General features: G+C 35.4%; 1 protein-coding gene across 3 annotated transcripts in view; it reads right to left on the reverse strand.

Annotated features, from left to right (window-relative positions):
* Positions 1-22,828, reverse strand: part of GABRA2 (gamma-aminobutyric acid type A receptor subunit alpha2) — a 130,868-nt gene that overhangs the window by 11,731 nt on the left and 96,309 nt on the right. For 2 of the 3 annotated variants that reach the window (XM_014787080.2, XM_014787078.2), the window contains one exon: positions 5,833-6,035. In XM_014787080.2, coding sequence (XP_014642566.1) covers positions 5,833-6,035 — 203 coding nt within the window. Of the gene's footprint in view, positions 1-852; positions 1,033-5,832; positions 6,036-22,828 lie in introns of all 3 variants that reach the window. The other variant, XM_087434263.1, reaches the window with a different exon arrangement.

A 22,828-nucleotide genomic window follows, 5' to 3' on the forward strand; every position in this document is an offset into this window, starting at 1 on the left:
CTAGTGTGGTCTACAATTCTGTTATGTAGTTATCCGGAAATTTCTCAATTTCACCATCTATAGATGCAGGACACTGGGAAATACTAACATAAGCTCAACTAAAAAACAATGCTTTTGGAAGCTCCACATGTTTGTGCAAGTTGTTCTTGTGATTGATACTCATATAAGTGGGGAGGGGAAAAATATGGCTATACACAAAATCAGTAAATGATGTATTTTTATACATTATATGGGGACAAAACAAGCAAATTATGCTGCTATAGAATTTGTTGATGCTGTAACTGAAGTAGAATGAAAAGGAAATATAACCCACACTAATTAAACTTTCCATTTTTTAAATGATGTTTTATAAGATTAAGAATATTCTGAGTTTATTATGTTATTAGAATGTCTGAATATATTTAAAATTTCAAGTCTAAAATTCCTGATTGCAGAAATCAAAATGTTTTACACCATGGAGGCAAACCAATCTCAGCTTCCTTAAGGTATTAGATAAAATAATGTGTTAATAACTTGAGCAAATGCTCTAAATAAAATATAGATACCTATTAGTTGAAGTGACCTGGCATATAAATAAAAATAACAATCATATGATTTTAGAGTTGGAAAGGATCTCAGAGATTGTCCCTTAGAATAAGGAAATGGTGCTCTCATAAATATAACAGACTTGGAGAAAACCCCAGGTCTCCAAAGTAGCAAATCTATGCTCATTCTACATACCATGTTGCTTTTTTACAGTCATTGTGGCTACTAGAAAGCCCATTACTTGTAAAACAACAACATGCTCCCTGGTCAGAAAATGCTATTGTTAACTGCCTGCTAACCATCCTGACTGAGAAAAGTGATACTTACAGAAGATTGTTTGAAGGTTACACAGTCCATCCACTTCTCTAAGTACTCTAAAGTCTTTTCTTGGATTAAATTGGGCCATGAGAAAGCTATACAATTGAACCATATTAGCTTAGCTCCTTGAAGAATTGCCTTCACTGAGTTGTATGTTAATGTAATGCCTTCAGCTTTTATTGAAGGGGACTACAAGAAACATCAATATGAAATTCATTACTGCGTTTATTGGGAAAATTTTGACATTACTTGCAACAGTATCCAGCTTTCGCTAATATAAAACCCATATGATATTGTTTTAAAGAAGAGAATTCAGTGTAGGAAAACATTTTCTCTGAGGAAATTTATGCTTCTATTTTTTGATTAAAGAAAATAACTCCTCCCCACCCCAAGGTTTATTCTGACAGCCAAGAAGCTCAGAATTTAAAGCTCAACTCCTCTAACTACAGACTACAGTTAATGTTCTGGCCCAAAGGGTGGATATATTTGCAGTCTTTTTTCCTTCTTTCATATTTCCTACTTCTATTTATATTTTATTTTATAATAATTTAAGTACATACATTCTTTTGTTAAACTGCCTGAAATGCTTTTGGAATAAGGCAGGACGTTAAAATAATGCAAATAAATGAATAAAAAACTTGAAATGTGATGTTTTCTATGAATTGCATGGAGTGAATCACAAAACAATGGCACATTTCATATTAGTTTGGATACTATATTGCTATGTTTTAAGTAATTTAAAATCTAGTGTATTTCCAAAGAATACGCTTTTCTTGGCTGGTGCAGCACCACTGACTCAGATTTAGAAATGGAAACAATCTCAAGAGATCAAAGTTATTTATTTTTTAAATTTACTTCAAAGAAACTATATGCTAAATGCTACATTAGGTAATGGCAGAGAAAATGACAAATAAGACAAAAGTATTACCCCCTTAGATCATGTAACCTACTGTTAGAAACAGATTTATTTACAATAAAAGTATAATTTAATGAGGTTACATAAAAGGAATTTGTGCCAGGTATTGTGGAAACATAATGGGGGATGGCAATTAGATTCATTTGGAAAGTTTCAAGATTAAATAAAATCAGATGGATCTTCAGAAATACGTAGGAATTCATCAATTAGGGAAGGAAGAAAAGGGCATTTTAGCAAGAGGGATCAGCACATCAGCATGTCACAGAGATGTGCAGAGGCATGGATATTTGAGGATGTTTGTAATGGCTACAGGAAGAATATGAGCATGGACTTTAGATCTGGGTTCAATCTTGGATACACCACTTATTAGCTGTGTGATCCTGAGCAAGCAACTTTACTTGATTAATCCTATATTTCCTCATTTCCAACATGGATATATTCCTAGGCACAAAGTAGTAAGTGCACAATAAATAACAAAAAACATTTTCCTTATTAGTCATCATGTAAATAAATATATGAGGAAGCTATATACTTGCACCATACTAGGCGAGCTGCTTGAAGAACTGCCTTCAACAATTCATTTAAGAGCTGAAAAATTAAATGATCAGATTTCTGTTTTAGAAAGATAACTCTGGCACTAATGTAGAGGATGGATTAGAGGGAGGCATGATCAGAGATAGTGAGGAATAAAGAGACTAAAAATAATGAGAAATGGTGAGGGCATAGTCTAAGACATATATAGATGGGAGAATGGACACCATTTGGTGATTGGTTAGATGTTAAAGGATACTTCCATGCTGTTGATATGTGAGGTTAGGGTTTGCCACGAACTGAGGTATAGATTAAAAAATAGGCATGGGCAGGGGAAAGATATACAGTCAATTTAGAAGGTTTTATTTTTGTTTGTTATTTCTGTCATCTTTTTTCAAAGATATGTAAAGACTGAGATGTTATATTCATGTAGAAATGTCTAGAGAACAGGTTGGATATATGATCTTGGAAGTTAAAAGAAAGATATGGAGATGCATCTGTAGATAATAGCTGTGGAAGGTAAGATAGAGGCGTGGGTTGTAGATGTGCTTTGGTTCTATTTCATTAATTCACACCATATTTATTGAACAATTATATACAAGGCCCTGTGCAAAGGGCCGGGGATAAATGATTTATTAAAATAAACATAGGCAGTGTTATCATGATCAGTGAAGGAGCTGAGACATGAACATGCAATTACAAACTGTGATAAAGGATCTAATGCAAAATATCAGGGTACCATACACACTTACCACGGGATCTAATCACTGAAGGGGGAACAAGAAATTTCCTGAGGACTGACATTTGTGCTGAGGATAAGTAGGGATTATCTGTTTGGGGAGAGTTAAAAACATACTTCTTTTTTTCAAACATATAATATTGATATGTATCTCTGAGTGATTATTCTTATGAGGCAAATTAATAATGGCCAGTTTACAAGTTTATAAGAAGTTTTCATATGTTCTTTAGATTGACAGATAATTTAACTGCATTTATTCCTGTTTACTAACTTCAAAAGCAGAAGACTTCCGACTGTCTGTTTAAACTGAAAGGACGCCAATATGGCCTGTGGATAAAAACTCTGTATTTCAAGAAAATTATGTTTTCCACTTAAAAACTGAATCTAAGGAAAACTAAAGTAGAAGTAGACAGCACTGAAATATTTTTTAGGCAAGATGCACTAGTTTTGGGCACTCTACTTGATTTCCTTTCAGTTCTAAGGAGCTGGTTATTTCCAAGGTAGGTTTAGAAAATACCTCCTAAAATTCATTTGGATCATGAAATTGGGTTATCATTGATAAACAGCACTGTAAAGTTTTAAAAGCCTTTTCACAATGGTAAAGAAATCTTATCATTGGTATTATATTGCCAGATTTAATATCAGAAACTCATTTAGTCTTTTAATCAATAGAAATTTCTGAAGTGCCTACTAAGTCCCTGGCACTGTGCTTGGCTCTGTAGCTCTGGAAAACTGAATAAGAACAAGCAATGTGCCTGATGCAATGTGCCCTTTAACTTAACCACTGAACTTGAACCACTTAGAACTGAAATAATAGAAACTTTGTTAGCTGTTTTGCTGCAAATTAGGTTGGAACATCAATGATTTCAACCTAGATTTATCTTCACTACGTGTGATTTGAAATGTAGGTAGACTTAAATCCAGTATTCATCAACAGTAGGTTATTGCTTTTAGAATGCATTATTAAGAATATGGTTTTTGCATGTATAGGTACTTCCATTTTCCAAGTTCAGGGCTTGAGAAGGCTTAGTATTTGACATGCCATATCACAACATCAATTTGATTGGCACCATCATAGCATTAAAAAATAATATATCAATAAATTTCTATATGGGGCATTTATACCACAAACTGCTATTTACCTTTTGTGACATATATACAAAACACTAACTAGCATTTTATCTTCAAAAAAATGTTAGTATGAAAGTGCATGTGTCACTAATATAACTAAAAAGAAGGAATTGCATAGAGAGTAATGAAAAAGCAGTATACTACATGGGGAATGAAAACATAAATCAACAATAAAATGTAATGGAAATGCTGAAATAACCTAGAAGTTAAGTATAGAAAATTAATTAGATTCCTTTTAATATTTACTCATAGGCTGTTTGCATGCAAAACATAGCTTATAAAATGAAATAAACCAGCACTCTTATTAAAACTTCTATAGTTTATAAAATTAAAGAAAAAGAGCAAAACTTTTAAACTATAACATCAACTGTTTGTATGATTAAACTGTAAAGTGGTCATAGAAAAGAGAAAAAATATTTGTATCCAAATAACTTAAAAAGAAATAAAATCAGCAAGTATGTTATTCCAAATTTAATGGAAGAAGTATTTAGGTAGATATATTGTTAAAAAACAAGACTTCCAAGTAGAATTTTTTCCTATCATTAAGAACAATTTATATCTTATTGTGATATACAGTATTCAAAGCCTCCTCATAAGGCAGATGAATAATAATCTAAAGAATAAGACAGGAAACAGCTGTTACGTCAATGCACAGAACTCCCACTAGCTTCAGTACTTGAATCCAAAAATAGACACCCATAATTCCCAAAGAAGTTAATCTTAAAAACAAATAACTTTTCTCTTATGGACTACAGGAGCAACTTAAACTTTCTAGGCATTTCAACACCTATCTACTTATTCTATACAACATGGGAGAGAGAACAATGATGCCTGGGCTTTTACATCCAAGCAACAGAGATGGGCGTTGGTGAGGAGTAACTCAACCCATTGATAGGGCCTGAAAGTCTACAACAGGTAAAGTTAATGCCCACTTTTTGATTTCCCAAATCTCTTTATTATATAGCAGTGTGGTGTTTAAGAGCATGAACTTAACGGTGAGACAGATCTGGATTCAAGTATACTTATTAACTAATTGTGTGAGGTTGGGCAAGTAAATAACTTCACTAAGCCTCAGCTTCTTCATCAGAAAAAAAGACAAGAATTAAAAAGAGACCCTAGTAGGGCCGGCCCTGTGGCTTGGTGGTTAAGTGCGCGCGCTGCGATGCTGGCGGCCCGGGTTCGGATCCCGGGTGCGCATCGAAGCACCACTTCTCTGTCCAGCCTGAGGCCGAGTCCCACATACAGCAACTGGAAGGATGTGCAGCTGTGACATACAACTATCTACTGGGGCTTTGGGGGCAAAAAAATAAATAAAAACCTTTAAAAAAAAAAAAAAAAAAAAAAAGAGACCCTAGTTAAAAAGTCGTCAAGATTACATGAGAGAGCATACGTAAAAGACTTAGCACGGTGCCTGACACCCAGTCAGAGCTCAATGATACTAGGGAGTGGTTTTAACAGAAGTGATACTACTAGAAGCACTCCTAAAGGATTTCAGGCAAGAGCAGGCAAGAGCATACTTTAAAAGAAAATTCTATGATCCACACATATATGTGAATATATATATAATTTATGTTTGAATGTTCTTAATGTCAATTTTTAGGAACTTATCTGTTACAAGCTAAGTCTGTTAGGAGATTCTCTTAATCATGGTGAGAAGGAAGTTCTCACTTACCTTGTCATTTACTACACTCTTCCCATCCCAAGCCCATCCTCTCTTGGTGAAGTAATTAACAGTGGCAAATTCAATTAGGGCAGAGAACACAAATGCATAACACACAGCAATAAACCAGTCCATGGCAGTCGCGTAAGCCACTTTGGGGAGAGAATTCCGAGCACTGATGCTTAGAGTTGTCATTGTTAGAACAGTTGTGACTCCTGCAGAAGAAAAGACAGGGACCAAAACCATCAACAGGTACTAGAAGGACAGCACTGGAAATATTATTTTTTAAGGTTACTTTCAGTGCCACTTCTATCCACTAAAAAACAATACTGGAAGAACAGTGCAAAGTTAATTGTTATAAATGGTGACTATAATTCTTGAAGTAATGACTCAAATGCCTTCAGTTTTCAGTTTGTATGAATCCTTTTTTTCTATTCTTAAGTACTGCTGATGTTAAAAAGACTGGCGGAGACTGAAGTAGAATTTCCTATGAGGAAAGCAAGTATTTTAAATTGACCCATTGCCCATTAATATTAATTTTTTTAAAATTCCACACAAAGCCTCACATTAATTTGTTCATCATTTATCTGAATCATGCTAAGCAATGGACCAGTCATCCACACCACTGATCACAATGAAACTACAATTAAGACATTCTTCATTCTAAGTAGGGCTACCTAAGTATGGAATTAATTCTGGATTGTCTAGCATTGTCAGGACATAATTTTTTTCTTAATGAGGCTTAGAATCTATAGAAAATAAAACAAGCAACTAAAACCAAAACTTTGTAAAATGTAAATCACTACTTATAAGGAATATTTTATACCTTTGTTGGTTTAAAAAATAATCTAGTTCCTTTCATTGTAAAGCTTTTCTGCCAGTAGTCAGGGAAGTCACAATGGTTAAATGAAGGGAAAGCAACAATTCAGGAGGTAAGTTGTAATATCAGCAGTCAAAATGTCTACACTTACCTGTTTTATCAGAGATCCAATAGAAGTTTAATTATGTACACAGGGGATACATTAAGTTAAAAGAGATTTAAAATGTTAAAGAAATGTTCATTCATATTTTGAAGTTTTTTCCATTTTATTTTTTTCTTTCCCTTAGGATAAAGCAGCTGTTTTTCTCATCTACAATAGTTAGTAATGCAAAATAGCAATAATTCTATTTAATCATGAGTGAATGCATCTAGGAATATGATGGTGGCAGTAGGAATAAAAGGTAGAAAAATAAATTTAGTTCATCTGCTGCTGAGTCAATATTAAAAAACATGTTTACAGAAACATTGTGCTTGCATGCATCAAACTGCAAAAGGTTTTAGATTGTAAAGATGTTTCCTTTTGAGAATTTGGTACAGGAGAATAATTAAATAGAATACAAGACAAATACACCCACACATACCTATAAACTACAACCATATCCTCATATATATACATATACACAAAATATGTCCACACACATATATATATACACAACATAGCAATGCAAATGACAAATCAATATACGAAAATATATTTAACTTCATCAGCAGTCAAGGAAATACAAAGTGATAATGAGATGCCTTTTTAAAACAATACTACCTGCAAAATTTTAACAAAACTGTCAAAGATTGATACTATCTTGGTGTTGAGGTGGATGTGGGGCAATGGACATCCTCTTTAATAGAGATTACAAATTGATGTCATATCTAAGAAACTGTTGCATAATCCAAGGTCATAAATATTTAGACTTATGTTTTCTTCTAAGAATTTTGTAGTTTTAGTTCTTACATTTAGGTCTTTTGTCCATTTTGAGATAATTTTTGTGTATGGTGTGAGGTAGATGTCATAATTCATTCTCTTCCATGTGGATAGCCAGTATTATTTGCTGAAAAGACTTTTCTTTCCCCATTAAATGATCTTAGCACTGTTGCTGAAATCAATTGATCATAGATAGAGGGGTTTATTTCTGGACTCTCAATTCTACTGCATTGACCTACATGTCTGTCCTTATGCAAGTTTCACATTGTTTTGATGACTGTAGCTTTAGAGTAAGAGTTGAAATCCAGAAGCTGGAGTCCTCCAACTTTCTTATTCTTTTTCAAAGATTGTTTTGACTATTCAGGGTCCTTTACATTTCCATATGACTTTATGATCAGTTTGCTCATTTCTGCGAAAAAAGTTCATTGGAATTTTGATAGGTATTGCATTGAATCTATTGTTTTGGGCAATATTGCCATTATAACTATATTGAGTCTTCCAATCCCTGAACATGGGATATCTATCCATTATAATTATTTTTATATAATTACATAAATATCATCTCCATTTATTTAGAGCTTCCTTAATTTCTTTCAGCAACGTTTAATAGTTTTCTGTATACAAGTCTTTCACTTCCTTCATTAAGTTTATTTATAGGTATTTTATTCATTTGGATACTAACATAAATAGAATTGTTTTCTTAATTTCCTTTTCAGATTGTTCATTGCTAGTGTACAGAAGCACAACTGATTTTTTTTTGTGTTGACTCTGTACCTTACAACTTTGCTAAATGTATTAGCTCAAATAGTTTTTATGTGGTTTACTAACGTTTTCTATCATAATATCATGTCATCCGAAAATGAGTTTTACTTCTTCCTTTACACATTGGATACCTTTTATTTGTTTTTCTTGCCTAAGTGCCCTGGCTAAAACCTGCAATATAATGTTGAATAGAATTGGCAAAAGCAGATGCCCTTGTCTTGTTCCTGACGCTGGGATGAAATCTTTTAATCTTTAACCTCTAAGCATGATGTTAGCTGTGAACATTTCTTAGATCCATTTTATCAGGTTGAAGATGTTCTTTTCTATTGCTAGTTTAAGATTTTTTATCATGAAAGAGAATTAGATTTTGTTTTTCAGTGTCTATCAAGATGATTGTGTGTTTCTTCCATATTCCATAAATAAGTTATATTACATTGATTGGTTTTTGTATGTTGAACCAACGTTGCATTCCTGAGATAAATCCCACATGGTCACCGTATGTAATTCTTCCTTGATTTTTTTTTTTGTGAAGAAGATCAGCCCTGAGCTAACACCTATTGCCAACACTCCTCTTTTTTGCTGAGGAAGATTGGCCCTAGGCTAACATCTGTGTCCATCTTCCTCTACTTTATGTGGGATGCCTGCCACAGCACAGCTTGAAGAGTGGCATGTAGGTCCATGCCCAGGATCGGAACCTATGAACCCTGGGCTGCCAGAAGTGGAGCACATGAGCTTAACCACTACACCACTGGGCTGGCCCTGTAATTCTTTTTATATGTGGCTAGTTTCATTTTGCTAGCATTTTGTTGAGAGCATATGCATCTATATTCATAAGGGATATTGGTCTGTAGTGTTTTTTTTTTTTTATTTGTGATTTCTTTGTCTGGTTTTGATACTTTGGTAAAATGGCCCCATAGAATAAGTCAAGAAGTTCTCTCATCCATTTTTTCAGAGTGTAAGAAAACATTATGTTAATTCTTCTTCAAATGTTTAGTAGATTCACCGGCAAAGCCATCTGGCCTTGAGATTTTCTTGATTTTTTTGATTACTCATTTCATAGCTTCAGTTGTTATAGATTTATTCAGACTCTTGAGTCAGTTTTGGTAATTTGATGTTTCCAGGAATTGGTCCATTTATTCTAGGTTATCTCATTATTTTGCATATAATTGTTCACAGAATTTCCTTATAATCTTTTTTTTATTTCTGTAAGGTCAATAGTAATATCTCCTCTTTTTTTGTGATTTTAAAATTTTGAGTCTTCTCCTTTTTTTCCTTGGTCAGCCCACCTAAAGGATCATCAATTTTATTGATTATTTTTGTGTGTGTGAGGAAGACTAGCCCTGAGCTAACATCCACTGCGAATCCTCCTCTTTTTGCTGAGGAAGATTGGCCATGGGCTAACATCTGTGCCCATCTTCCTCTACTTTATATGAGACGCCACCTCAGCATGGCTTGACAAGTAGTGTGTTGATGCGAGCCCAGGATCTGAACCCGTGAACCCCGGGCCACTGAACTGGAGTGCATGAACTTAACTGCTGCACCTCCAGCTGGCCCCCCAATCCTGAATTTTAATTAGGGAGTTTAATCCATTCACATATAACATAATCACTGATAGGGGAGAAGTTACTTCTGCCATTTTCCTATTTATTTTCTATATATATTATATCTTTTTGATCCTCAATTCCTCCATTACTTCCCTCTTTTGTGTTAAGTAAATATTTCATGATGTACCATTTTAATCTCTTGCTGTTTCTTTTACTATATGTGTTTGATTTATTTTCTTAGTGTTTGCCCTGGGGATTAAAACATTTAACAATCTAGTTTGAATTAATACTAATGAAACATAAATAGTATACAAAAACTTTGCTCCTCTACAGCTCCATCCCCCACTTTATGCTGTTATTATCACAAATTATATCTTTATAAATTGTGTCCATCAATATAGATGTACAATTATTGCTTTGTGCAGTTGTCTTTCAAATAAGATAGGAAAAAAGGACTTATGAACAAAAAAGACATTTATAGTGTCTTTTATATTCATCTGTGTTGTAATCTTTACTGTTGTTCTTTATTTCTTTCTGTGGATTTGAGTTATTGTCTAGTGTCCTTTCATTTCAGCCTAAAGGGGTCTTTTTAGCATTTCTTATATGGCAGTTCTGCCAATGACAAAAGTCATTCAGTTTTTGTTTATCTGGGAATATCTTAATTTTTGAAGGATAGTTTTTATGGATATAGAATTCTTGGTTGACAATCTTTTTCTTTTGACACTTTGAATAAGACATCTCACTGCCTTCTGGCTTCCGTGGTTTCTGATGATTTGTTAGCTGTTAATCATACTGAAGGTGTTTTTTACTTGAGGTATCACTTTTATCTTGCTGGTTTCTAGATCCTGTCTTTGTCTTTGTTTTTGTCTTTGTAATTTGATTCCAATGTGTCTAGTTGTGGATCTCTTGGATTTATTCTATTTCTACTTTATTGACCTTCTTGAATGTGTTGATTAGTTTTTTTCATTAAATTTGACAGTTTGGGGCCATTATTTCTTTAAATTTTTTTTTTTACCTTTCTCTCTCTCCTCTCCTTCTGTGACTACCATTATACATTTATTGACAAGCTTGATAATGTACCACAGGTCTTTTAGGCTCTGATTTTTTTTCCTCATTTTTTTTTCTGTTCTTCATACTCAATAATCTTAACTGACCTATCTCTGAGTTCACTAATTCCTTCTTCTGATGGCTTGAATCTACTGTGAGCTCCTCTAGTGAGTTTTTCAGTTATGCTCCTTTTGAACTACAGAATTTCTTTTTGTTTACTTCTTATAATTTCTATCTATTGATATTCTCTATTTAGTGAGAAATTATTACACTGTCCTTTTATTCTGTAGACATGTTTCCTTTAGTTCTTCTATTTCGTCTAACATAGCTTATTTAAAATCTTAGTCTACTTGGTCCAATCCCTGATCTTTCTTAGGTATAGTTTCTACTGAATCTTAATTTTTTCTGTGAATGGGCTATACTTTCTTTTTTTATTTGTATGCCTCATATTTTTTGTTGCAAACTGAATGTTTTGAATATTGTAATGTGGCAATTCTGGAAATTATATTCTTGCCGTCTCCAGGTTTGTTGTCAATTGTTGTTTGTTGTATTTGTTGTTGCTTGCTTGTTTAGTGACTTTTCTTAACTGATTCTGTAAAGTCTGTATTCTTTTTTGTGTGGGGCCACTGAAGCCTCTATTTTCTTAGCTTAGTGGTCATCTAATGATTGGACAGTTTTCCTTGGACACCTGGAACCAAAAAAATTCTCTCAGTCTTTGCCAAGTGGCTCTGCATGCGAGTTGGACTATGTCTTCAACATTCAGCCAGGCAATTTACAACTCTGCCTTAGAATCCACTTCTTGCTTGTGTAGAGCCTCAAGGTCAATCAGAGGTGAGAATTGAGGGCTTCCTCAGGTCTTTCCTGAGTATGTATGCACATGGCCTTCTAGATTCCAAGGAATATGTCAGTGCTTTTCAAATTACTTGTGTACAATTCATTCCCCAGTCTTTTGTCTCAAATTTTTTGGTTAGCTCATTGTTTTCCCCAAATGTTATCTATTGCCTCAAACAGAAGCAACTAAAACATTTGACTTTAAACACTTTCAGTGGCATCCCCCAGGTAATGGCTTTGGCACTAGAGGAGTTCTGAGTCAGGTGAAACAAAGACAAGCTTTTTGAGGGAGTCTTCCATGTTGCCACCATACAGATGAAGTGATGATAATTCTTTTCAAACTAGCTCTGTTTTCCTCACTCTGGTATCAGGAATTCAGGCTGTTAATTTCAAGCCTACCACTTAGCTGAGGAGTAGGGATGGGAGTAGGGTAAATCGCAACACCACAAAACTTACTGTTCTTACAAAGATTCAGCCATTTTTCTTGAATAAGTGTACTCAGGCTTGCTGCAAGCCTTTAGTTAATTTCCAAAGTTCTGAAAAAGTTTTGACACTGTTATTGATTTTTTCAATGCTTTTATGAAGGCGTGGGATTTTAGAATTTATTAATCCACCATTTTTGCTGATGTCACTTGTCACATTTTGAATGGGCCTACCCTGAAACCCGGAATTCTGCTTCTACATGAGGCAGAGCAGCATACAATACTAGTTTATAGTGTGGCTGTGTCCTCAGAAAGCCTCACAGTTAGATTTCCTGCGTTTGAATCTTGGCTCCACTACTTGCTTCCTCTGTGATTTCAAGCATGTTACACAAATATTTGCACTACTTTCCTCATCTACAAAATAGAATTTTGTGTGACCGACATAACTCACTGCTTTGTGGAAAGCTTAAGTTTCTTTTTCAGTAAAATAAAAGACAAGTATCTTAAAGTGCTTTTTTTTTTTTGTGAAGAAGATCAGCCCTGAGCTAACATCTATGCCAATCCTCCTCTTTTTGCTGAGGAAGACCGGCTCTGAGCTAACATCTGTTGCCATTCCTCCTCCTTTTTTTCCCCAAAGCCCCAGTAGATAGTTGCATGTCATAGTTGTACATCCTTCTAGTTGCTGTATGTGGGATGCCACCTCAGCATGGCCGGAGAAGCGATGCGTTGGTGTGCGCCTGGGATCCGAACCCCAGGCCGCCAGTAGCAGAGTGCACACACTTAACCACTAAGCCATGGGGCCGGCCCCTTAAAGTGCTTTTAATACTAAAATCTTATGCATATATATGAAATATATGTTACCATTCCCTATACACAGACAGTATCTAACAGATAAGTCTTTTATAGTCTGGTTTTATTCTACGTAATATTTCTTATTTCAAGGTGTAGGTGCCAAAAACCTCAACTCATTGTAGCTGAGCAAATGGTATCAAAGTAAATGAATGGTAAGTGTTGGGTAAAAATATGCACGGAAAGAAGAAAATCAAATCAAGGGAAGTAATTTCAGCACAGAGACTGACAGTGTGGGCTCCACGGCCAGATGCCTGAGTTCTAATCTTGGGACCCTGGGAAGTTCCCCAGCCTCTTTGTACCATAGTTTCCTCATTTGTAAAGTGGGGATTAAATATAGTGTTTTTCCAGAGTGTTGTTATAGCGACCAAATGAGTTACTGCATATAAAGCAGTGCCTCTATTATAAAAATATACCTCAGGGCATGTGTGAAAAAAATATCACCCTGAAAGCAAAGTCAAGATAGATTTAAATCAGAAAAATAAAACAAAATTAAAAAAAAAAAATTTTTTAAAGTCCTCCTTTAGACCTGTATAGCTGTCAAATGCTTCTGTGTGAGTGTTTGTGGATGGGGTGTGGGGTGGAAATTAAGAAAGAGAAGTATCAGAAACCAAACAAGCACAAAAACTACAATAGAACAGAAATATAAAATTGTTTGATACCACCTGCTGGTTACTGCTAGAAATGGTAGAAACAACAGACTTTCTGATAACAAAAGGTTTTTTTTCCCCCACTTCAGTCCAGTGGACAAGCAAATAATTCCTCTGCTCCAAAAAAAATAACATTTACCAGCACAGTATAAGTGTACTATGAAAGGCTGTGATTTTATTTTAAATGTTGCGATTTTAACTCATAGCTGTACTGCCTCCAAATGATAAAAATGCTGTAATTTCTATGTGTTAGAGACAGAAATTAGAATTTGGATAATATACCTTTGTCATAAAACCTAATTAACTCAAACTCCACTAATTTAAAATCTGTGATAAATTAGAAACTATTGATTATAATCTAGAAGAAAACGTTTCAAAGGTTAATTACAGTGTGGACAGCACGGTGAAGGATTACAAATTTTCTCTTTGCTTACCTGAATATACCATGGCTTTAATAAATCCACAACTCATATCCTTTTCCTCAAACTCTCTCCTCCCTGAAGTCGTTTTCTCAGTGAAAGGCCCCTATTATCTAAATGAAGCCATTTTCACATTCCAGGTTGAAGGTGCAGTGACATGAATATTTTGTCAATCTGGGCAATTTGTCAGGCTGGGCAACATACTTTTTCCTCTACCTAGAATCTTTTCCTTATTACTCATCTCCCTTTTTTATTTAGCTAACTCTTATTTCTTCTCTTAATAAATTCTTGAGTACCTACTAAATGCCAGGTACTTTTGTAGGCACTGGGCACACACCAAACAAAATAGCAAAGATTCCTACACCCAAGGAGTGCACATGCTACTAATGCCACAGTACACACAGCTGAGTTGGTTTGTTCTGCAGCATTTCATCCCTAAAGGCACCTATGACCTGGTCCTATGCATACCACTATCAGATCATGTCCTTTCTTGATTTTCTGTTGGTTTACATGACTGTATACCCCAGTAAACTTTATGGATTAGAGCCTGTTTGTCTTCCTCTCCCCAAAATGTAAAAGGGTGCCTAGTAAAAGGTAAGAGGTCATTAAATAGTTTTTAAATAAATGTATAAATATGTATTGAAACTACTCCCCCAATGATCTGTAATTGATAAGCATTGATTTCTTAGGATAATTGCAAGAAATCTATTCCTTCTTTTATAAAGCAAGCATACATTTAGTCCCCATTTTATGCTGGACGCTCTGGAGCTGTGAGTGGAATGTAAGCAAAAACAAACAAACTCTGTAACAGATTTTCAAAAGAGAGCATAAAGTAACCTAACATCACAACTGGGCAAGGTCTATGATGAACTGTAATCTGGTGATCTACCTAGACTGGGAAGTTTGGTTAGGCTTCCCTAAGGAAATAAGGGGAAAAGTCAAAGGGGTCAGCAGACAAGGGAAGATAACACAGACTCAGGAAAGAACATGCACAGAAGCCCAGGGACAGGTGGAAACACGGCATTTAAGAGGAATGGAAAGAAGTCTACAAGGTGGGAAGGCAGGAGATAAGGGTTTCATGGAAGGTGAGGCCAGAGAGGAAGGCAGGAGCCAGACTGTTCAGGGTTGGGTTATATCACCGTGTTGAGGTGATATAACTTTATTTTTTTATTTTTTTTGTGAGGAAGATTAGCCCTGAGCTAACATCTGTTGCCAATCCTCCTCTTTTTGCTGAGGAAGACTGGCCCTGGGCTAACATCCGTGCCCATCTTCCTCTACTTTATATGTGGGATGCCTGCCACCGCATGGCTTGCTGAGCAGTGCATAGGTCCTAGGATCCAAACCTGCAAACCTCGGGCCATTGAAGCTGAACGCATGAACTTAACCACTATGCCACCCGGCCGGCCCGGCTGTAACTTCTTGTCAAGAGCAAGGGGAAACCATTATAGAGTTCACTTTAAACAAGGTGGTGACATGATCAGTATTTCTTGTTTAAAAGATTACGTTGGCTGTTGTTCCTCTATAGTTAAGGTGATTATTTTTTTCCTCTCCAGTTTTTCCAGCATTTTCTCTTTGTCTTTGGTTTACTGAGCTTAAATATGATATAACTAGGTGTGTTATTTTGTTTTTTGATTTTGTTTTTATATTTATCCTTCTTCATGTTCTCTGAGCTTTCTGGATCTATGGTTTGGTCATTAATATTTGGAAGGTTCTCAGCAATTTATTACCTCAAATATTTTTCTGCTCTGTTCTCACTTTCTTTTTCTTATGATCTTCCAATTATGAGTCTGTTATACCTGTTGAAATTATAGCACAGCCTCTGGATATTTTGTTCTGTTTTGTTGTTTATTCAATTGTTTTTTCCTGCTTGAATGTCAATTTGGGAACTTTCTAATGATCTATATACAAGCTCACTGATTCATTCTTTACCATGTTGAGTTTTTTGATGGCCCATGAAAGGCATTTTCCATTTCTGTTACTATGTTTTTTATTTCTATCCTTCCTTTTTATTCTTAGAGGTTCCACCTCTCTGTTTACATTACTGATCTCCTCTTGCATGTTGTTTACTTTTCCCAGTAGAGATATTAACTTATTAATTATAGTTATTTAAAAATTCCTTGTCTAATAATTCCAACATCTGTGCCATAACTGAGTCTGTTTCTGTTGTTTACTTTTTCTCTTTCAACTGTGTTTTGGTTTTTGTTTTTTATTTTTCCTTTTGGCATGCCTTCTAATTTTTATCCTCCCAGTTGTATTGAGATAATTGACCTACATCACTGATAATTTTTTGTTGAAAGATGACTGTTGATTTGGGTCATAGGAACTGAGTTAAAGAGTCCTTTAGTGTAGGTTTCCTGTTAATCTGGCTAGAAGCTGGGGTGTGTTTAATGTTTGCTGTAGTTATAGGTGCCACAGGACTCAAGTTCCTTTCCTGTTCTTGCTGCAGCTTCCCTTCTGACTTTGGACTTCCCTAACTACTCTTCCTCCCAAAGAGTCTGTGTCTTCAGCTCTTTCTGCTGTAAGCTACTGCTATTCTACAGGAGCCTTATTGGTGTGGTGGTAAGGTGTATGAGAGGGAGACTGTTCCATAATCTTCTGAGTAAATCTCAGTCTTTTAGGGGGCTTGTGTCTCAGGCTGTAACCTTCACAAGTGTTTCTCCACTGGTACAACTTTATTCCTCGTTCTTACTCATTCTCTTTCCCTGGCTACAGCATGCCCAAGCTATTTTCTTGAAGCTCTGATCTCTGTTGACAGTGATTCATTTCTGCATTCCCCCTTAGGTGAGAGAGTAGGGGCTAGAAGGACTAGAGTGGGAGGGGTGCCCTTCTGTCAGTTGGGATGAGGTTCCGGCTAAGTTCCTTCCCCTGGACATAACACTCTTTGTTATGGAGAAGGCTCTGGGTATATTTCAGAATGACTCCTCTTCCTTGCCCCTTCCCCTGCCATAGTCAGGAAGGGATATTTCTCAGATCTTTACCTTGAGAATCTGGTGGGATTCCTAGAGGTAAAGCCCATAAGACTGTGGCCATAAGAATGTCTCACTTTCACACTAGGACACACTCAGTCTCCAGCAACTCATCGAAATCACCATTTAAGTGCCTCTACCAGTGAGTGTATGATGCTTCAGCAGCATCACTTCCAGGTAAAAAAATCTTAGCTCTGTGTCTCTGAATGTGCCTGCCTCTTCACAATTTGGGATGGCAGTTTGCCTGTCACCTCATTTCTCTTACTAATGCAATAAAAGTCTTTAATTTTCAGTTTGTTCAGCTTTTTCTTATTGTAAGGATGGGAATGACAACTTGGAAGCTCTTCACATGTCAGCTCTGAAACCTGAAGCTTAATGCCTTGATTTTAATACATGATTTTTGTAACTTCCCATGTCATTAGTCAGATGTCTATTTTTTTTCTTCTTCTAGGTTTCTGTATTCTGGGCAGTTGAATTTGACAGATAATAAGAAAAACTGGGTAATATTTAGGAAGAAAATGAATCAATATAATATAGGCAACCTTCTGGAAGTAAAGAATGAACTGATATCAGCAGATGACTGATAGTCAACAAGGCAAATTCACAAATCTCTGAATTTGGCCAGCATGATTAAATTTGAAACACAGATGCTCTAACAGTTCACTGTGTTCCTGCTGACTGAATCTTAAAAGGGGAACTTTGACAGCATATAAAAATTAATTTAAATGAATTATAATAGAACATGAGAGTATTGCTATAATATTGCTGTATCTACATCATTCTAAAATAACTTGTTAAAAAGAGAAAAATTCAAGAAAACAAGTTTTTAATTGGTATGTATGTACTTGATTTATTTAATTAGCCTGTCTAATATTTTTTCCCCACTAACTGGCTTGATCATATTTTTGGCAAAAACATGGCATATAAAATTTGGCCAAATTACTTAATGCTTTTACCACAGGCATAAGCAAAATCATATTTTAAGATTGAAAGTAAGTAGAACATTCATAGAGTAATGTTACTGATACTAATTTAACATCTATGCACACTAGCTGTTAAACTAGTAAGATGTTAAAAATCTTCATGGATACAGATTGAAATTTATTTGCAATCAGTATGAATGTAAAAGTACATACACATATGCACATGAATATTCAGGAACTCTAGGAAATCGGTGGTGGAGGCTCAAACTGTGAGGATCAGTTAATATTTTAAATCTGGTTTGAGTGCCCCTTCCATGTCATCAGAAAGCACCCCACATATTCCCAGAACATAACATATCGTAATATATGCAATTGTTTACCTGCCCATCTCCTCAAACAGATTGTACTTCTGTGAGGGTAGGAGGGATCAGATCCTTCTCATTTACTTTGTATCTGTAAGGCCTAGCATAGAGCCTGGCACACATTTTTGAATTGAATGAATGAATTACTATAGTTTAGGAAGCAAATATACCTATTTATATGGATATAGAAGCAGAAATGAGGGGGTATTTTTGTGTGTGTTTGGAGTTAAATATATAAATAGACAAAAATAGTCTGATGCTAGCTATTTTTTCCAAAATTCAATGACTAGGGAAATGGGTGCCTCGGAAGATTTAAGATTAAAAATATATATTATCATTGTAACAGAATTTTTAAGTAAACATTTTATATGCTTAATAAGCCTATTCAAAATTTTATATATGTAACATTATTTATATACATATAATAGAGTGTATATAGTATATAATGTATATTTCGTATATAGTTATATATATAACATATATTGTTATATACATAACATATACAACATATATTGTTATATACATAATATATACATACATAATACTACCTATATTTAACAAAGTTATAGTTAAGTCTTAAAAAGGTATTAAGCTAAGCACCAACTAAAGACTATTCTCTGGAGTGAGCAGTAGGAAAGCAGACAAGATTGGATGAAGTTTTTCCCCCTCTCGCTCATTTAACAATTGTGGCACAAGACATCCAAGGGTAGGATGGTCTTGGTATCAGAGATCTAGCCTTCCTCTTCCTTATTTCTCTGCCATTTTTAAGGTATTGCCCATGATTGTGAGGCGCTGGAGGGCTTGCCAACACTTGGTCTGCATTCCAGCAAACAGAAGGGAAGAGGAGGACAGGACATCCATTCACTTGAAGGGCATGTTCCCGAGCTGAAGGTCACAACTGGAAATTATACACTTAATTTTTACTCATATGTCTTTGAGAACTTAGTCATACAGCTACATTTGGCAGTAAGGGAGGCAGAGAAATGTAGTCTTGATTTGATGTGCACAGCTAGAATCAAGACTTTTATTGTTCTGTAACTTATTAGGAGACAACTAATCATCTCTGACAGAGGGAGGCCTGTGACTGTCCGGCACAGACTGTGTAAATTGGTTGAAAATTTGGAAGAGGAAGAAAAGAGTGTTTCATATTGACCTTCTAAAATACCAAACTACCTAATAAACAAAACAAAACTCTACATATGTACATTGGCCTCCTGGAAGGCATTCCAACGTGCTTGTTGTGCAAATGCAGCTTCAAGACAGTCCCAAGCCTCACTTCCGAACGAACAGTCTGGTCCACCTAAATAGAGATTCTCGAGGTACTGCTATTCTACGCACACTCTATCTTCTGACCACTCTTCTTTCATTCTCTTTGTAGGCTGTTTGTCACCACTAGTCACTTAATTGTTCATATTCCACAAAGTAACATACTGCTCTTCTCCTCTTCTTGCTTTACTGCTCTCTCTTGACTCTCATTTCCTAACCTGCTCCCATATGATGAAAGTCTTCAAGGATGTAACTTACGAGCTCCAGTGTCTAATAACCGACCGTCTTCTAGATATCTCCACATGGACTCAATAAAAATTTATTGAGCCTCCTTGTGTGACATTCACTTTAATAAAAATGTATCCAGTCTACTATATGCCTGTCACTTTCTTCAACGTGGATATGTAAAAAACCAGAATTTATATGCTCTGGGCAAAGAAAAACTACTAGAAGATTCAGATAATTGATAGGCAAGTTACAAAGACAGTATAATAAGTGATGGAGCAAGCACAGGGTGCTCTGAGACTACATAAGGGTATATATCCAAGATTCCAGAGTCAGAGAAGGCTTCCTAAAGGATGTGATATATAAAAGGAGATTTGAACAGTCTGGTAAATATGTTCAATGAAGACACAGCATGTTCCTAGGTCTGGTGTAGGTCAACATAGCAAAACGTGGACTCACAATGGGTTAGACTGGGGCGGCCTCATGAAGGCCTTGTAATCATGGTAAGGGTTTCAGTCAATAGCTTCAATGTAGAGTCATGGAAAGCTTTCAGGCAGAAGAGGGTTTTATACCTAGATTTGAGTTTTAGAAAGATCACTTTTGCCACACTGTATAGAATGGAAACAAGGAAGGTCAGACTAGGGACAGGTAGACCAGAGAAATCTTTTACAGTAATCCGACAGAGATGAATCCCATAGAAATATCAAATTTAAAATTAACATTCACGACTGAACCTATGGTCTAACGCAAAACTTATTAAGTCTTCCATAATTCTCTATTATAGGGAGTAACATTACATTTATCTAGTCACTCAATTAGAAATATAGGAGTATTTGCAATGCCTACACGTCTCTCCCCTTCAGATTCATTATGTTCTGCATATTCTCCATCCATAGTATCTCTCAAATCTATAATTCCCTCTCCACCAATATTCATTGTCCTATATTTTAGGCCTTCATTATTTTCTCACCCAGAAGATGTCAATTATCTCTTAACTAGTCCTGTATCACTCATACAATTTCAATATATTTATACAATATTCTCCATAATAGTCTTTCCCAAACTCAAATGCATCAAATACTCCCTTGCTAAAACAGCCTTCAACCAGTTTCCATGGCTTTAGTGTGGGATGTAAGGCTATACATGAACTGGCCTCTGTCCATCTAATAAGCCTTACAAACAAATGAATCCCATGCCTGAGATACACCATCAATAATTTGTTATTCTCCATATGTTCTATGTTGCTTTTGATAATTGTGTACCCTCTGCTTAGAATATGCCTTTTCCATTACGCTAATTTGCAAGGCTTGACTTGATTCTTCTTCCCTTTGGGCTTCTCTGACTTCCTCAGATATAACTGCCTCCTTCTTTTTGCCCTTAGCTTATTTTGGAATATTTCTGTTCTGGCACCTATGATCCTTTACTTCACTTGTTTATTTACAGGTCTGTCTCACTCCCGCACACTCTGAGCAGTTTGTGGGTATGTGGCTCATCATGTCTTTTTAAAACGCTGCCATCTAACTCAGATTCTGGCAACAGTAAATACTCATTATCTGTTGGTTCACCGAATGAAAAAAATAATTTAAAAAACTGTGAACAGTAACACTGGTGGACCATATTTACAGATTCTATAAGAAGAAATATACAAGTTAAGAATCTAGTAAGCTTTAGAATAAAACAGAGATTTAATCACAACATTGTAATATAAATGTAATATAAAAATAGTATAAATTGATGTCTTTTGCACATAAATCTCATTTTCCTACATTACTCCAGATAGGATAATAAAAAGTATCACTTAGGAGCACCTACTATATGCCACGTCCTATTATAAGAACTTTCCATGTATAATTTGTTTAATCCTCATGACAGCCCTGTGAGTTAGGTATTATTATCATCCTCATTTATAGATGAGGAAATTGAGGCTAAGTATGGCTGAGTGCCTTACTAAAGATCATACTGTTAGCAAGTAGTAGAGGTGGTATACAAACCCAGGCACTCTTCACTAAGTTATACTGTCTAATCTATAAATGGTATTCCCTTTCAATGCCAATTATATGTTCACATCATGTATTTTTCAATATCATGAATCTCATTCTTGCATTTTACTGCTGCAGCCCCTAAGATCTTTATAAATTTTAAATTTATATCATGCATTAAAGCGTTTAGATTGCTTGAGAAGTGGCTATGCATGGAGACAAACGTGCAGTAAAATCAGACAAGGATTTGGATTCTGCTTCTGGATTCAGCAGGTATGTGACTTTGCTAAGTTTTAGCCCCTCCCCATCTGCAAAATGGAAATGATATTTTTTTCAGGTTGTTGGAAGGATAAAGCATGAGCACATACATGACTACCATACAGAATCGCTCAACAAATGTTAACTTCTCCCTTCTCTCTGTCTCTGAGCCTTAGTGACTTTATCCCTAAAATGGGAATTATAATATACATCTTATGGACTTGAACATTAAATAACATATGCAAATGTCCTATGTAGAACCTGTCAAATAAAGAGCGCTATGGCTTTGCTATTATTTCTGGGCCCCCAAAGTATGGATAAAGAAGCTAAGAATCCAAACCAAGGATGCAAGAGTCCCATCTAGTGGCTGTTTAAGAAAAATCAAAGGACACTTAGGGATTGCACTGCTTAAATGGTTACCTAGAAAGCCTTGGGCTATTTTATTTTAGTTATTCATTTCCCACATTGAGAAAAAATTTAATTGGCTTACACAGAAAGAGAAAGGAAAACCTTGAACCAGATTCCCCTCCATTCTTCCATTCTTCCAAGAAAGCCTGAAATATTTTCAGAGTGGATATACGTATTTCTGGTCTCATAAACCCATCTTCTTCATGACTAAACTACTCAGTTCCTAGATTTCTTAAAGGATATGATTCAGGCGCTTAATTAGGTACAATTTTGATAGCTTGATGCCATCAGATGGATTCAGCAGTGTCATTATGATTTAAGAACAATCTCTTGCAAGAACTACATCAATCATAATCTA

This window comes from Ceratotherium simum, chromosome 8, assembly GCF_057802395.1.
Source record: "Ceratotherium simum simum isolate JZ-2026a chromosome 8, ASM5780239v1, whole genome shotgun sequence".
Lineage (NCBI taxonomy): Eukaryota > Metazoa > Chordata > Mammalia > Perissodactyla > Rhinocerotidae > Ceratotherium > Ceratotherium simum.